Source organism: Vombatus ursinus, unplaced genomic scaffold (genome assembly GCF_900497805.2).
Source record: "Vombatus ursinus unplaced genomic scaffold, bare-nosed wombat genome assembly UNPS02014774.1, whole genome shotgun sequence".
Taxonomy (NCBI): domain Eukaryota; kingdom Metazoa; phylum Chordata; class Mammalia; order Diprotodontia; family Vombatidae; genus Vombatus; species Vombatus ursinus.
Window position 1 is genome coordinate 15894369 of NW_020954552.1, and position 17990 is coordinate 15912358.

General features: G+C 37.3%; 1 protein-coding gene and 1 pseudogene across 5 annotated transcripts in view; both read right to left on the minus strand.

Moving 5' to 3' along the window:
* Positions 1 to 17990, minus strand: part of ATG10 (autophagy related 10) — a 293726-nt gene that overhangs the window by 233040 nt on the left and 42696 nt on the right. The window contains exon 2 of one of the 5 annotated variants that reach the window (XM_027864308.1): positions 2511 to 2566. The exons of the other annotated variants lie outside the window; for them this stretch is intronic. Coding sequence (XP_027720109.1) covers positions 2511 to 2566 — 56 coding nt within the window. The remainder of the gene's footprint in view (positions 1 to 2510; positions 2567 to 17990) is intronic. 5 annotated transcript variants of the gene reach the window in all.
* Positions 5600 to 7088, minus strand: LOC114044684 (annotated as a pseudogene).

Consider the following 17990-nt stretch of genomic DNA (forward strand, 5'->3'; position numbering starts at 1 on the left):
CTTAACATACTGGATCACTGTGACCTTCGCTTGCTGCATCATTAAAAGAAAAGAAATAGCAGTAAAAGCAAAATGCTTGCTCTTAGAGACTATATTCTAAGTATCTTTAGTTTTTATATCAATTGAGCTCCTCCTTCATTTATTCGGCATTTTACTTCTAGGAAATATGATCAATTTGGATTGATGAGGCATTCTAGATAATCAGAACTGGCTGTCTAATCTACTTTTTGGAATATCATAGGCCAGGTCATCAAATTTCAGAGCATTGGATAGCTTTTGACTAGTCACACTGACTTGAACTGAGAAACAAAGTCTACTTCTTTTCATCATTATTCGGTTAATTACCCACACTGGAACTGGTAGCATTATCTTCACATAAGTTATTAACCAAGGAGTCTGCAGTATTTGCACTACTATCAGCACATTCATTATAATTCAGTTTGTCTCCCCAGTTTCTTATCTTAATGAACTGATCCATATCTTACAATTAAAAGGGGGTATCATATGATTGAATTAAAACATAAAGACATAGGTTTGTTATGCTATTTCAGTTATGTACTTATGACAAAGATTACAAACACTACACTGTGCTAGGCATGCCTGACATGACCATTTATATAGGTCAAGGAATTATCTAGAGCAGTAGGGAGAGAGAAAGAAGAGGAGGATCCTTGGTAATGTGCTAATGCAATAATGAGGATCAAAGCTACAAGAGAATAAATGGAAGTTATCAACCCCACTTCAGGTTGCTAAAGGAAAAATAAGGTCCTTAGAAGAAACTAACATGAGAGAAGCTAGCAGTTTCCATCGGGTCCCCACCCCTGACTTGCTATACTAGAGACTTCAGGGAACTTCCCCTTGGGTGAGATCCAGGACTCTCTTTCTTGGTTGAACTGAGTTGCCATCCTCTCAACAGAAAGGCTCCTTCATTCTATATTTTCTGGCATATGTTCTCCTATGTATACTTTCTCTGATTTCTGTTTTGCTGGTTTCTTGGCTAAGTGCTATGTGTGTTCATGGTAGAACTGGTATTTGGTGGAAAAGGGGTCACATCTTGAATATAAAGCTTAGAGTCCTGCCCCCCCATAATGATACAGTAAGCAGAAGTTAGATTGAACCTGAAAATATCATCCCCTAGACTAAATCCCTCATTTAAGAGAGCATACAGACATAATTCTATCAGCCCATTCCACCCCCCCACACACACCCTGAGAGAGGAAAGTGGCCTCTGGCCCCAATCTCAGTTTCCCTTGGAGAAGGATAGGGAGAGAAGAGGCTAGAGCTGTCTGTCCCACCTGTTTGAGACTCACAATGACATCCTCATGCTACCTGCATGAGGACAGCCCTAGCAATATATGGGACAGCTAGGTGGCACAGTGGATAGAACTCCAGGCCTGAAGTCACGAAGACTCATCTTCCCGAGTTCAAATCTGGCCTCATACACCCACTAGCTGTGTGACACACTAGGTAAGTCACCTTGTCTGCCTCAGTTTTCTCATTTGTAAGTAAGCTGAAGAAGGAAATGGCAAACTACTCCAGTATCTCTTCCAAGAAAACCTCAAATGGGATCACAAAGAATTGGACACAACTGAAACAACTGAGTAATAATACACATTCATGAACATATTTTCACCCAATTTAATGTAATTTCTCTGAGAGGAAGGGATGTTTCATTTCTGTCTTTTCATCCCCGGTACCTATCACAGTGCCTGGCACATAGTAAGGACTAAAAGAGGGGTTCATTTGTAGAACAGGATCAAATCCTACTGCAACAATACCATTACAGAGGCAGCTAGGTGGCACAGTGGATAGAGCACCAGCCCTGAAGTCCTGAGTTCAAATCCGGCCTCAGACCAAACACCTGATACTTACTAGCTGTGTGACCCTGGGCAAGTCCCTTAACCCCAACTGCCTAAAATAATAAATAAATAATCAATATCATTACAATAAAATTGGATTTTCACAGAAAGTCTTGTTATATTAAATAAAAGGAACTGACTGGTCAAGATATCAGTGTTACTTTTACATAAATTTGTATTGTTTTGTGCATCCTAATTCATTATTTAAGAGGGAAAATTAACATTGGCATGTTTTATCCCTTATTTTTCAAATACAGTTTGGGGGTTTTTCATAATTAAATTTTTATGGCAGGTTGCCAATTTCTGGGTGGGTTTTTTTTTTGTTTCCATTTTTTTAAAAAAGACAGTTTTTATAGAAGGAGCTTCACTGTAACACATTACATTTAAAAGGAATTTTACTGCACAATAAAAATTTCTATGTAGCCAAAATTTTCTAACTCTTGGCCAATGGTCCATTTATCTTGAGCAATATTTTATGCAATGACATTCTAATAAAACAAAAGAATTTTAGACAGTCTCTTGGAGTTCATTATAATGTAATTTGGCCCATACTCTATTATGTGAAGCAGCTTACATAACAAAATTGCACATTTGTGTAAATAATGTTCTTAATATAACAAAAGTTTTATATGGAAAAAGCATCAGACTCACCATTAGGGGATCTTGTGTCAGGTCCCATGACCTCTGACTCAGACCATAGGGAATGCCTCAAACATGAAGGACACAGCTGTCAGTAAACCTTTGACGGTTTCATTACCACTAAACCCTTTGCTATTCTCTGTGCCCAAGATGGAAGACTTGAGTACAGTCTGAGATATAAAACTTGCCCAAAAGCACAAACACAATCTAAAATGTATGTGTCTGCCCTGGGGCTCTGTCCTTGGTCTTCTTTTTTCTCTCTGCATCTTTCTTGGTGATCTTATCTGTTTCCTGGAAATCAAACATCATTTCTATGATTAAATATATGCTTAAATGCATACAACATGTAGACTAATTCTAAAACCAATGACGTAGTTCTGGCCTCAAAGTCTCATGCCACAACCAATAAGGGGGCAACTATATGGCACAGTGGATAGAGCGCTGGGCCTGGAGTCAGGAAGACTTATCTTCCAGAGTTCAAATCTGGCCTCAGACACTCACTAGCTGTGTGACCCTGGGCAAGTCACTTAACCCTCCTGCTCAGTTACCTCATCTGTAAAATGAGCTGGAGAAGGAAATGGCAAACCACTCCAGTATCTTTGCCCCAAAAACTCTAAATGGGGTCACAAAGAGTTGGACGTGACTGGAAAACAACTGAAAACAATCAATAAAAGAAATCACTATTTCTAAGTAACAACAAAATTTAAATTCACAAGCAAAAGAATATGCTTATGTTTCAAAACTAGGTTGATTTAAAATTATATACAAATAGAGAAAGGAAAATCTGGATCAAAAGGGGAAGAGATTGTGAGATCTGCATGTGATAAGACAAAGGAAAACACCACTGAGAGTCACTACACATCACTGCTGTTGTCTTTTATGATCAAAATGATTGGGATCTTCAAAATGAGATAACAGGTGCAAAATTGCCTTAAACATTTTAAAGCACTGTAGAAATATAAGGTCTGCTCATTAAGCATAAAGCGCACCAGATAGAACATTGAATTAGATGAAAAATTGATTCAGTATAGCATTTCTTATGTTCTTAAATAGTCGGTTACGTTCCATGTAATTTAGCAGCCTGTTTGTGTGGTAAGTAATAACTAAATAATTTCAAATACGCCATATTTCTTATCATAGCAAATAAAAAAAAATTAGCAAAAAAAATTACAGGTACACAAAAATTCCCATAGTAAAAAAGCACTACCAGGACTCTTTTGATATGATATTCACTAGTACTTCCCCACCTACTCCCCAGAAAAACCCCAACTCCTCTTCTATATGTGCACTTGGATTAATGAGTGTTCTCAGTAACCGGATTTATAATCTCAATGTGGAATCTCAGAGTCTCCAAGTCGGCTCATTAAATAAAAAGGCCCCACTTTTTTTATATGTTGAGAACAAAAATCTGTCTAGTTTCACAATTTCCAACCAAAGCTTTCTCTTTCATTGAAAGTTCAAACTTTGACCTAAGTATTAAATTCCTGATAGGCTCAGGGCATCTTTTTATACTGAATAAATCCTTCGCAAACAGTCTCTGACTAAAATCTTAGGTTTCAAATGGCTACCTGTAAGAAAGGATGCATTGTAATTCTTTAGCTAATATTTGGTCTCCACACCACCCCCTCGCCCAAGTATAACTGTGCCTTAAAGAGTATTGTAACTGTCCTTTCTCAGAGATCCTCTTGGACAGACTTTTAAAAATCATGATGATCATAAGTATCTTACTTACAACCAACACAACCTATTCTCCCAGAAAGGTCTGCTTAGATTATGACAAGCATATTTTAAGTAACAGACTGTTTCACAAAACTCAACCAGTTACAAAGTGGAAATTCAATGTTATTGACTAAGATTCAAAATTTAGTTCAGTGATAACAGCCTGTCTTCTTGGTGTACCAAGACTTCAGCAGTCTACTTCATCCTTTCTCAAAATACTGTTCATGCTAGTAGGATGATCTGTACCTTGCTTAAGTTTTTTTCTTTTTCTTTTCTTTTTTCAATTTTTAACATTTTTTATTTAAAGTTTTGAGTTCCAAATTCTATCCCTCCCTCCCTCCATCCCTTCCCCCCTCCCTAAGATAGTAAGCAGATATAGGTTATACATGTGCAATTACGTTTTTAAGTTTTTTCTAACCTCCAAAGATGTGCTAAGAATATTTTTTCTTTACTCTTGCCATCATTAAAGGAAACATAGTAGCAATGTAATTATTTAGTTTTCTCCCTTCAAATTGGATTTGCAAACTCAAGAGTACTTGGTTTAATAAAACATAGTATCACTTTAACATTACCAGAAAGTATATTTTCATGGTCCTTCAAACTTGGTTTTGATAAGGAATATGTTGACATTTAGAAAATAAACTTGAAGAAAAACAACTTTTTCACTTCAAAGCTTTGAAAATCTGTAACGTTATCAGGGTGAGTACCCCTTCTACTGATACAGATCACAAATCCTCTTCACAAATGGTCTTTGAGAGCTGGTAAGATCAAAATAATTCATTAATCTAGTGAAGAATCTTCTAAACTGGGTTATGCTGGATCCCAGTGGCACAACAGTGCCACCAGAATCTAGATGTAAAAGTCTTTCTTGTCCTGTTGTTTCCCCCATTAGAACATAAGCCTCTTGCAGGTAGCAATATTTCCTTCTTTGCATTTTTATCCCTAGTGCTTACCAAAGTGCTTGATATTTGCTAGCCATACTCTTTGCTGTCTTGTTCTCCACCTTTGTCATTTAAGACTTCTTTGGGGGCAGCTAGGTGGAGTAGTGGATAGAGCACCGGCCCTGAAGTCAGGAGGACCTGAGTTCAAATCTGGCCTCAGACCAAACACTTGACACTTACTAGCTGTGTGACCCTGGGCAAATCACCTACAAAAACAAAATATGATAAATTTATTCATTTCCAGCATGATAGGATCTTCCAAAGAATATGTTCTACTGGCCTAGCCTTTGGAAATCTGAGGTCACCACCATACCATGATGAGGTATCTTTTTTATTATATTACTGATTAATTTTAATGTGTTAAGATGACTGTAGGCCTTCACTCACTGACTACTGCATACAAAAGTCAGCATTACAATGAAGAGTATTCACTGGCTCCCATTAAGAGGTCTGACACTGAATACCACCTCTGGGATGATGTTCACTGTCTTCATAAGCTTCTCTATTGGAATGGCTGCTTCTTTCTTGAGATGAGGCAGGGTCCACCAATTCAACCTGATCCATTTCTTCAGTCTCCTCTACTTCCTTTCTTTCATGGAGTAACTTTTCCAACAAAGACAGCTTATCTGATGAAAGAAAGTCATTCTCTGGAAGTTTACCTTAAATTCAACTATTAGAATTCCATTCTCATAAGGTCGACAATAAATTGGCATGCCTTCATTCAGCACACATTTGATATCTCCATGTTTAACAATCTGCTCAGGGGGCAGCTAGGTGGCGCAGTGGATAGAGCACTGGCCCTGGAGTCAGGAGGACCTGAGTTCAAATGTGACTACAGACACATAACACTAGCTGTGTGACCCTGGGCAAGTCACTTAACCCCATTGCCTAGCCAAAAAAAATAAAGTTTAAAAAAAAAATCTACTCAAGATAAAAAGTAATAACTATAGTTCTACTATTAAGAGTTGATATTAGTTTCTGAAAGCCACACAATGCTTCAACCAACTGGATATCCATACACATGAAAAGGTCTTCACCTCATCCTGTAAAAACAGCATTGCCTTTCTGATCAAAAACAATGATAATATCTCCTGGCTCATGTCCTGGCTCCTAGTCACTTTCACCATGGAATGGTATCATCTAACCATCTTTCACGCCCTTGTCAAAATGAATCACCAGAATCTTTTTATCTCGAATAATTTTCCTTCTGTTACACCTTTTACATCTACATTTGGGCTTTTTCGTTTCCCATAATCTTGGCATTCCATGCAAACCTACTGAACTTACTGAACTATTTGCATCCCAATAACTCTGCAATTGGGACAGCATTCTACAGCTCCTTTCTTACCACCCCATTTTTCACAACTATCACAAATTACATTCTATGCAAAGCTAGTTTTCTTGTTGCACCAATATATAAATCTTCTAAGGTCACCAACGATTAACAACATTTTTACCTCTTCATTCTCATTGCATTCTTCCTGCCCCCCCTCCAAAAAACACATCAAAGATATCCTTTGGAGAACCAAAGCCACCGCCAGAACCATACTCTTTGCTGGCTTGTTCTCCACCTTTGTCATTTAAGACTTCTTTGGGGGCAGCTAGGTGGAGTAGTGGATACAGCACCGGCCCTGAAGTCAGGAGGACCTGAGTTCAAATCTGGCCTCAGACCAAACACTTGACACTTACTAGCTGTGTGACCCTGGGCAAATCACCTACAAAAACAAACAAACAAACAAACAAAAAAACACTTCTTTATATCAGAAATCATTTCCTAAGCTTGAGAAATCGGTTTGAACTTTTCTCCTTCATTTGGATTCTTTGCTAGGTGATATTTCAAGTGTAGTTTTCTATATGCTCTTTTTAGTTCTTTCTAGGAAGCATTGGGTTTTACCCCCCAAAAATTATAATAAGTCATTTCCTTCACCATTTTCTATAGCTGGGGAGCAATACAAGTGGTATGCCATGTGTCAAAATGCCCACATCCAATAGGATGGGGCAAAAGAGGACCACCCAGGAGCCAGTAGGGATGTTGGGGAAGCAAGTGGAAAAAAGAGAAGATGGGGGGGCAAGTTCTTGTGTATGGAACTCAGACAGCAGCAGCTGCTGTCCCCTGCTTCTCACTGAGTTTTCTGGAAAGTCAATGAGGTGTCTTGTAATGGCAATAAAAGAACAATCATACAATAAAAAATTAAGTTTTCCAAACAGAAGTTTATTTGTTAGTTTTATACAATATCTTTACTCCACAGAGACTACTGGATAATGTCTGTCTCTTTTAATGAACCCTGAAATTTCTCTAATAATAGACAAGATAATACACATATATAATAGATATCTATGCATACAAATATGAGACATTAAAACGAAATAATCTACCTTTGCTAGTTGAAGAGCATTACTATAAACAGGCTAATGTAAAAATAACAGAGATAAATGGACAGTTTGGATTTATTTTAAAATGGATTTATTGAAGTTATTAAGTTTTAGAGCATTGAATAGTTACAATCTAATTTGATTAAATGAAAATATTTTTCTGACAGAGGCTTATGAAAGTTTAGGTTGTATATGACATAATAAATAGTGAAGAACTTGGTTGTATTGTCCTGCCCTAGAGGGGAAGGGAAGAAGGGAATTAGCATCTGTACAGTACCTACTATATGCCAGGCACTGTACTAAGCACTTTATAATTATTATCTAATCTGATCCTCACAACAACCCTGAGAGGTAGGTACAACAATTACCTACATTTTCCAGCTGACAAAACTGAAAGAAACAGAAGTTAAGTCACTAACCCAGGGTCACATGATTAGATAGTATCTGAGGCCACATTTGAACTCAGGACTATGTCACCAGCTGCCTCAGAAAGTCATTGAAGATCTCTGCTTTACCTAACAGCCAAACCATCGACTGAAACAAATACAGGAGGCATGTTTTTGGACAGCTGGTTTTATAATTTATTCTAGGATCTCACTGGTTATTCATGTTTTGCCATTTCTTGTTCAGTAGCCTGTATGGATGTTGCTGAGGAAAATACTATGGAAGCCAAATGTGCTATTTTTATATTTTAAAAAAAACAAACAACTAGCTCTCAGACCATAAAGAAAGCTAGATAAAACCATTACTTTACAGATCTAGAATAGGTTCCCACAGATCTATGTCAACTTGGTATCACACTGCTTGCTAATCTCCCAGTCACTATTCTTGTCTTCTTGGCAGCTAGGTGGTATAGCAGGTATAGCATGAGGCCTGGAATCAGGAAGACTTGAGTTCAAATCTGGCCTCAGACACTTACTAGCAGTGTGATCCTGGGTAAGTCATTTAGTATCTATTTGCCTCAGTTTCCTCAACTGTAAAATGGGGATAATAATAGCACCTACCACCCAGAGTTGTTGTGCGGATCAAATGAGATAGTAATTGTAAAGGGCCTGGCACATAGTAAGCACTATATAAATGTCAGTTATTATTATTATCTCAGGATAATGACAATATTTAAAAAAAGCATTAGACAATATTCTGAATTTGTCTAAAGTCAAAGAGGTTCATCACCAGGAGGTTGCCCGCTAGGTGATGAATTATCTTTAGGCACAGAGGACAATATGGGATTTATGTTAAAAGAGTACACTGAATTTAGAGTCAAAAGAACTGTGCTCAAATCCTTTTTCTGTTTGTTTGTTTTTTCACTTGAGTGACCTTGGGCAAGTCACTTTACATCTAGGTCTTGGTTTTATCATCTATAATATGAGGGGGTTGGACTAGATGATCTCTACAGTTCCTTCAAATAATAAATGAGCTATTTTTTTTCAAACCCCATTTAATAACTTCAATGCTTCTGCAACAAAAGAATTCATTCATGATGGAAGAGGTCCATGTAATTCAAAAAGTAATTAATCATTTATCAAGAATTCATTCCAGATCCTCCTTTTGTATCCCATTTCATGTAATTCTATTTTTTCATTTCTATAGCACTTTTCCAGCGGTAATTCATTGATTTAACATTTACTATAAATCTACAAGATGTCCTTAAGGAACTTACAATCAAGTAAGCCAAGACAAACTGAGAAACAGCCTAGATGATTAAATTGGCCACATAAATAAGCACATTCCCACCTGCTACAGATGCTTAAAAATAATGAGACAGATAGATCATTTCTTTAATTAAGTCATTAAGTCTACCAAGAGTTAGGTCAGCATCATCTTTCCCATTATTTGGAAGATGAGGGAAGAAAGACTGTCTACGATGTTATCCTATGGACCAATATTTTGAAGGGAAGTCAGTCTAAAATAGATACTAATTTCAAGAATGAAATTCCAAAGATACTAGCAGAAACAATTCTGATGAGGAAGAAAAGAAGAGCTTTCTAAAAAGATTAAAGAGGTTACACAGGGAATTAAGAAAACACTCTCATATTTTAAAAACAGGTAAAGAAGATGGAAATGTAACCCACAGCACATTTTTGAAGTTCTAGAATCACACAGGCAAGTTCAATCTTGGAGGCTTTGCAATTAACCTCAATAATGGCTCATGTCCCTATTCAAGGCTTCCCTTTGTCTCTTTTTGCTTAAATGAATTCTAATCCCCTAGACCTTCACAGGCCACAGGTCACATTGTCAGTAAAAGGTAAGGACCTGTTTTGTTCCTCCTTGTCACAGCTGATACCTTATTGCTTCTTGGTTCTGGTTTCCATAGCTCCCAGTTTGAACCAGATCTTTGGATTTATCTCTCTCATTTGACCCAGGAATTCCTCTATGAATTCACCATTGCCCCTTTGCTCTTCCCAGCATGTACTATGCAGTTCCCAGGATGGCCTAGTATGTAAGTTGTGCTTGGGGCAGCATGGTTCTCTGGAGGACACACAACTGTACATGCCTCCCTCCAGGGAACCGAGTCTATCTCTGTGTTTACTCCCTCTCTGTTCTCTGCCCACTCTATGCCTCTCTAACTCTCCAGCCACTGGAATCCTTTTTAAAGATCAAGCCAAAAGTTCAGTTCAATGAGCTTCATCAATGAGATAGCAACAGCACGACTATAATATAGAGGAGTCTATGTTCAAGAGGCAGTAGAGTAGGAGGAGGCACTCTTCCTAGGCCCCACTGGAGGCCTTTTCTAGGCCCACCAGCTACAGTGGCAAAGGGCAGATAACTGAAGATGAATACAAAAGAATATCATTATTATGTTTTAAAAAAAGTGTGAGGAGCACCAAAGCTCAGAATTGCAGAGATTGACAATGAATGGTAACCAAAAAGGGAATTTCTGCTTTTTTTTTTTTTTGGCTAGGCAATGGGGTTAAGTGACTTGCCCAGGGTCACACAGCTAGTAAGTGTTATATATCTGAGGCTGGATTTGAACTCAGGTCCTCCTGACTCCAGGGCCAGTGCTCTATCCACTGAGCCACCTAGCTGCCCCTGTCTTTCTTTTTTCTTAAACAATGTTGAAGACAAGAGGAGAATCAAAGAAGGGAAAGGATCAATGGTTAGGGAAAATGGCAGCATGATAACTGACAACTGAAAGCATCTAAGTGGTACCTAAGTGAGAGGGTGTTAGACTTGGAGTCAGGAAGACCTGGGTTTAAATCCTGCCTCACATGCTTTCCAGCTGTATGATCCTGGGCAAATCATTTAATTAACCTCAGTCTCAGTTTCCCCATCTATAAAACGGGGATAATAACAGTATCTCATAGGGTCATGAGGACTGAAATAAATTACATATGGAAAGTTCTTTGCAAACCTTACAGCACTATACAAATGCTATTATTATCATCATTATTATTAAAAGGTTGGACAATTCAGCTTATACGTGAAGCAGCTCATCACAGTTGAAAGAATGGTGGACATGAAGTCAGAAGAGACCTGGGTTTAAAACCTACCTCTGAAAATCCGCAACTCTATGACCATGAACAAGTTACTAACCTCTCTCAGCCTTGGTTTCTTCTTCTGTAAAATGGGGATAATAATATCTTAAGTAATTACCTCTTAGTTTATGAGGATAACAAAAGAGACTTATGTAAAATGTTTTATAAACCTCAAAGAACTATAGAAACGTCAGTTATTGTTTTGATTCTATTTTCTCTTCCAAAGAGAAGACTCTCTGGAATGCGAAAGATAGGAAAAAATGTGGTTAGCAAGTAGTGGAAACTGAGGATAAGTGAAGATATATGTGACAGAAGACCTAGCTGCCCTCAATGAGTTTCAGTAGCCAGGCCCAAACAAACTGTACCCTAACGTACTAACGGAACAGACAGATGTAATGGCTAAGATCTTACCAGTGAAATTTGAAAGATCTAAACAGGAAAATTGCCACAAGACTGGAAAAAGGTAAATGGAGTCCAAATCAAGAAAGGATGAAGTGGAAAGGTGGAGTCTGCCAAATGTAGCCCAATGAATATAATTTCTCTTCCTAGCTAAACTCTATACACATTACTGAAGAAATCATTTGTAAGCACTTAGAAAAGGAAGCAGTGATCACTAAAACGTGAGCAGAGTTTTTTCAAGAAGTCATGACAAAAACGTCCATACTCTTTGACCCAGAGGTACCACAGCAGAGCATTTAAAGAAAGAAGGATCTCCTACATAGCAGAATATTCATTTTGTGGTCACAAAGAATTTGAAATGAAGTGCATGTCCATCAGTTGAGGAATAGCTGAACAAATTGTGGTACAGAAGTGTGATGGATTAGTAAATTCTGAGAAATAACCAATATGAGAAATTTGGAGAAACATAGGAAAATGTACATAAACAAATGCAGAACTATGAAAACAACATATACAATGTCTACCAAAAAGTAATAAAAATAAAATGAAGCAAAACACTATGCAATTATAACTACCAATCTTGGCTCCAGAGATGAGAAGAGAAAATCCACTTAACTTCTACCAGGGAGGAGACAGTGAAAATGGAAGGTTGCATTCAAACACCCTCAGTGTTTCAGTTGTTTCGGTTTTACTTAACAGTTTTGTTTTCTTTGTTACAAGGGAAGACATTGGAATTTACAGGAGGGAAGAAATTACATAACCTAGAAATGGCATCAATAAAACTTTTTTAATGAAGAAAAATAGGTCATGATAAAATAATCTCAGTTCCTTTTTTGATAGGATTACCAGACTGAGAGGTCAAGAGAATGCTACGGACGTACTTAGACAACTCGTCAGCAGAGAATTCAACAAAGGCTCTCACGTTATGCTGGTGAAGATGGAAAGATGTGGGCTAAGTGACAATAAAGATGGACTCAAAACTGGCTGAATCACCAGACTTAAAAAGTAATTATTAACGGTCATGTTGAGTTAGGGGAAGATTTCTAATGGAATGCCCCAGAGAGGGAGCTGTGCCCTGTTATCAGACAATAGTCTTACCAATGACACTAATGAAAGCAAAGATTCCCATGTGTCAAATTTGCAGATGACGTGAATTCTGGAGATGTAGCTATCATGATAGGCAACAACATCTATTTCCAAAAAGATCTATAATCAAGAACACTCAATAATGGCAAAAAAAAAATAAGATGAAACATAAGAATTCAAATAAATGTAACATTCTACACTTAGGTTCTTTTTATCAACTTCATATATAAAAAATGAGTAGGGATACTAATTTTGTCACGAGTCAGCAGAATAAATCCTGAAGTAGAAATTGAGACAGTATTTGAATGCATTTTGTTGTTGCCATTGAAGAGATTGTGATGAATTACCTCAGTTTCAGCTTTTGTGAAATTGGGTATTCGTAAGCCTTCTTTTTTCCATCTCCCTGACCCTCTGGAAGGTGTCTCTCTCCTATCTATCTCTCTGCCTTTCTGAATCACTCTGCCATTTCCTTCTTCTAAGACCCTCATTAACTTTAACCTAAATTTATGTATTTATAGATACAATATGGGTTAGTTGTATGGCTACACAAGTTTCAGTAAAATAGAGCTGGGTGTTCTTATGGATTTCAATCTTGATTTGATTTCATTGTAACGTGGAAGTCAAAAAAAAAACAACCCAAAAAACTTAATGTTATGCTAGGCTGCATTAAGAGAAGCATCCTGTCAAGGACCAGGGAACTCCATTAAAGACCTATGAAGTCCTTTTCAGCTCTTAGATTCTGTGATTCCATGATTTAGCATTTGGTCTCCCTTTCATCCAAGTCTCTTTTCCAATCCATCTTCCACACTGCTACAAAAATTATCTTTCTAAGAAACAGGTGGTACCACATCAGTCTCCTACTCAATAATTATCAGTGGCTCCCTATTACCCAGAATATAAAATAGAAACTGTTCAGCTTGGCATTTAAAGCCCTTTAAATATGGCCCTAATATATGTTTCTAGTCTAACTTCATGTTACTCCTCTTCATGCATTTCATTCTCGAGCCATCCACTTCACACTGCACTTACTAAGTTTGACTTTGTGCATTCACACAAGCTGTACCCATGCTTGGAATTGACTGTTTTCTAATCATTCCCTCCCCAAATCCTTATTTTCCTTCAATGCTCCATTCAGATGCTGCCTTCTCTCATGAACCTTTCCCAGTGCCCTCAAATTAGCACTTTTGGCTTAAATCTTGTGACTCAAACTTCAAGACTAAGGGACCACCACTATCTCCTAACACACAGCACAGAAAAATTGCATGCTCAAATTCTGTAAAGATGAACAAACCTCATTGATTCTACAGCTCTAACATTATACAGTGACAATATGTGTCACAAAAGGTAAGGTATTACATAAATCTAGACTAAAGATAATAAGGACCTTAGAAGAGGGAAATGGCAGAGTGATTCAGAAAGATAGAGGAATAGATAGGAGAGAGATATCTTCCAGAAGGCTAAATATGGAAAAAGAAGGCTTACCAATCCCAAATTTTACAAAAGGTGAAGCTGAGGTAATCTACCACAATCTCTTCAGCGGCAAGAACAAAATTCATTCAAATACAGATTTAATTTCTATTACAGGATTTACTCTATTGTATCATGACAATAAAGTTACTGTCCTTAGCCACTTTTTTATTTTTTTGTGAGCTAACTTCAAAATCTTTTAAATTATGGCAGTGGGCAGAGCCAAGATGGCAGAGTGAAAGCCAGCATTTTTGCTGAGCTCTCCCAACAACTGTCCCTACCCACCCCTACTCTCACCCCCCGATAACAAATTAGAAAATGTGCCAAAACAAATTGTGATCTAGAGAGCAAAGAAAAAGTCACAGTGAGTCACTTTCCCATCCCAGAGGAGCTTAAGAAGACAGACAGAAGGTGTATAGGCCCTAGGGTGGAGGTGGCCAGGAATGCAACACAAAAGCAGTTGTGCCACAACAGGCAGAATCATCAAGGGGCTATGGCAGCAGCAGAGGACAGAGGGAAGAGCCCAGTGCCCAATGATGGTCAGGAAATTGAGGACCTAGACAGAAAGAGATCCCAGTGGACCCCTGTTATAGCACTATTATGCAGTTCTGGGTCACAGTTCCAGGGTGGAGAGGAACAGGCATGATCGTGAGGGAACAGAGGCCCTATCAGAATAAGGAACAAGGAACAAGTTCCAGAAACATAGCTGTGTGGCTCCAAGTTCACAAACAAAATAGGGTCTCAGTTCTAATGATTACCTCCACACATAAGCCTGAAGTGAAATACAACTGGACAGGAAACCAAAAACAAGAGGAAGCCAGCAGTTCAGTCCTTCTGAAGCTGCAGAACCCCCCAACAGGCTAACTGTGCCTGAGTTAGTGACAATCTACTGAAACTCAACTATACACAAGCCAGCAGACCCAAACTGAGTCAAGAATTGGCAGAACACAGACTGAAGGGCAGGGAACAGACCTCTTCCCAGACCACATCACATTGGAAGCACCAAAAACTTTTAGCCTCTAGAATGTGCTGAGATAATAGGAGGACATAAATGGCAGAAGCTCAGGTCAGTCATCCCTACCAGAGGTAAGCAGCATCTAACACAATATAAAGTCCAAAGTCAAGAAGAAGGCTGGAAAGATGAGCAAACTACAAAAAAAGAACCTGACCATAAAACTCTACTGCTACTTCTACTTCTACTACTCCTCCTCCTATTCCTACTACTACTGGTAGTCCCAGTACTTCTACTACTACTACCACTACTACTGTGACAGGGAGGTTCAAGACACAAACATAGAAGACAACAATGTAAAGCCTCCAAGAAAAGATACAAATTGGACACAAGCCCAACAAGAATTCCTAGAAGAATCAAAGAGAGGTGAAAAAAGAGCAAAAAATGATTTTAAAAACCAAATAAGAATAATAGATAATAAATCGGGAAAAGAAATGAGAGTGTTGTAAGAAAATTATGAAAAGAGAATTAGCAGTTTGGTAAGAGAGGCATAAAAAATACCAAAGTAATTAACTCCTTAAGAATGAAAATTGGCCTAATGATAAAGAAGTTCAAAACCTCACAGAATAAAATAATTCCTTAAAAATTAGAATTGACCAAGGGAAACTAATGACTCGACAAGGCATTAAGAAATAATAAAAGTCAAGGGGCAGCTAGGTGGCGGAAGTCAGGAGGACCTGAGTTCAAATCCGGCCTCAGACCAAACACTTGACACGTACTAGCTGTGTGACCTTGGGCAAGTCACTTAACCCCAACTGCCTTACCCAAAAAAAAAAAAAAAGAAATAATAAAAGTCAAAAGACATACAAAATAGGAGATAATATTAAATATCTCACAGAAAAAAAATGACTTGAAAAATAAATCCAAGAGAGATAATTTAAGAATTATTGGACTACCTGAAAGCCATAATCAAAAAAAGAGCCTAGACATCATAGTTCAAAATACATATATAAAGGAAAATAGCCCAAATATATTACAACCAAAGTGCAAAGTAGAAACTGAAAGAATCAATCATTCACCCCCTGAAAGAAATCCCAAAATGAAAACTACCAGGAATAGTGGGAATCCAGAACTACCAAATCAAGGAGAATATACCATGGAGCCAGTCAAGATCACATAAGATTTAGCAGCTACCACTATAAAAGAATGGAAGGCTTGGAATATGATATTCCAGAAAGTAAAGAAACTAGGATTATAACCAAGAATAACCTACCCAACAAAACTGAGTGAATCCTACAGGGGGAAAATGAGTATTTACAGAAATAGAGGACTGTCAAGTATTACTTGTGAAAAGATCAGAGCTGAAAAGAAAAACTGACATTCAAGCACAAGACTCAAGAGAAGTATAAAAAGATAAACCTGAGTCAGAAATCATAAAGGATTAAGTAAGGTTAAGCTTACAAAAGCTAATGCATGCAACCCCTAGGAACTTTATCATTACAAGGGCTATTAGAGGGAATCTACTTAGAGAGCATGGCTATGATTCTATTATTTTGGGATGATATTAAAAGAAGACTGGAAGGGTGAGAAAGAGGGATATACCAAGAGAGGGCGAAGGGAGAGGAAGAACATGGGAAATAATCTTATATAAATGAGGCATGCAAGAAAGAATGTATAGTAATTGCACATGTATAATAACCTATATCACACTGCTTGCTGTCTTGGGGGGGAGAGGAAGGGAGAAAAATGTGGAACTCAAAATCTTATAAAAAGTGAATGTAGATAACTATCTTTACCTGTAATTGGGAAAAATAAAATACTATTTACAAAAAAAAAGGGAATAATGTATAGAATAAAGGAGAGATGGGGGGGGAGATGGCAACACTTGAACTTCACTCTCATCTGAACTGGTTGAAGGAGGGAAAAATAAATATACACACAGTTGCATAAAGAAATTCATCTTACCCAACAGGAAGGAAAGGGTTTCAGAGAAAGAAAGGAGAGAGATATGAGGGAGAGAAATAAAAAAAAAAAATAATGGTCAAGCAAAACAGATTCTTGAGGATGAACTGGGGAGAAGAAAAAAAAATACAAGTATTAGAGAATAGAATGAAAGGAAATCCAGAGTTAACTATCATAACTATTCATGTGAACAGAACGAAAAAGAATAGCAGAATGGATCAGAAACCTGAATCCAACAATATGTTTTTATAAGAACATTTGAAACAGAAAGCTATACATAGAGTTAAAATAAGGGGCAGGAGCAGAATCTATTTGCTTCAGCTGAAATTAAAAAAAAATGACAGGGGTAGCAATTATGACCTCAGACAAAGGAAAAACAAAAACAGACCTAATTAAAAGAGATAATCAGGGAAATTATATTTTGCTACAAAGGTACCATAGATAATGAATAATATCAATACTGAACATATGTGCAGCAAATGGTAAAGCATCCAGATTCTCGAAGGAAAAATTAAATGAGTAATAGGAAATAGAACAATAAGAGTGAGGGGCAGCAATTTGCCCTTCTTACACCTAGATAAATTAACCATAAAATAAACAAGAAAGAAGTTAAGGTTAAATGAATAGAATTTTAGAAAAATTAGATATAATATATCTCTGAAGAATACTTAATGGGAATAGAAAGGAGTATGCTAATTTCCCAGCTGTGCATAACAACTTCACAAAAATCAATCATGTATTAAGCCATCAAAACTTCACAAACAAATGCAGAGAAGCAGATGTATGTTTTTTTGTATTAATACCAGAAATGCAGGGCTCAATATTTGGAAAATTACAAGCATAACTGGCTATATCAATAACAAAACAAAAAAAACATATGATTATTTCAACAGGTGCAAAAAAGGTTTTTGACAAAATATGACACCCTTCCTAGTTAAAAAAAAAATAAACAGTGGAAAGCATAGGAATAGAACTTGTCTTAAAATGATAAGTAACATCTATTTAAAACCAAGAGCAAGCACTATCTGTAATAAGGACAAGTTAGAAGCCTTCCCAGTATGATCAGTAGTAAAAAAAAAAAAAAAACCCATATGTACAAAAACATTTACAGCAACTC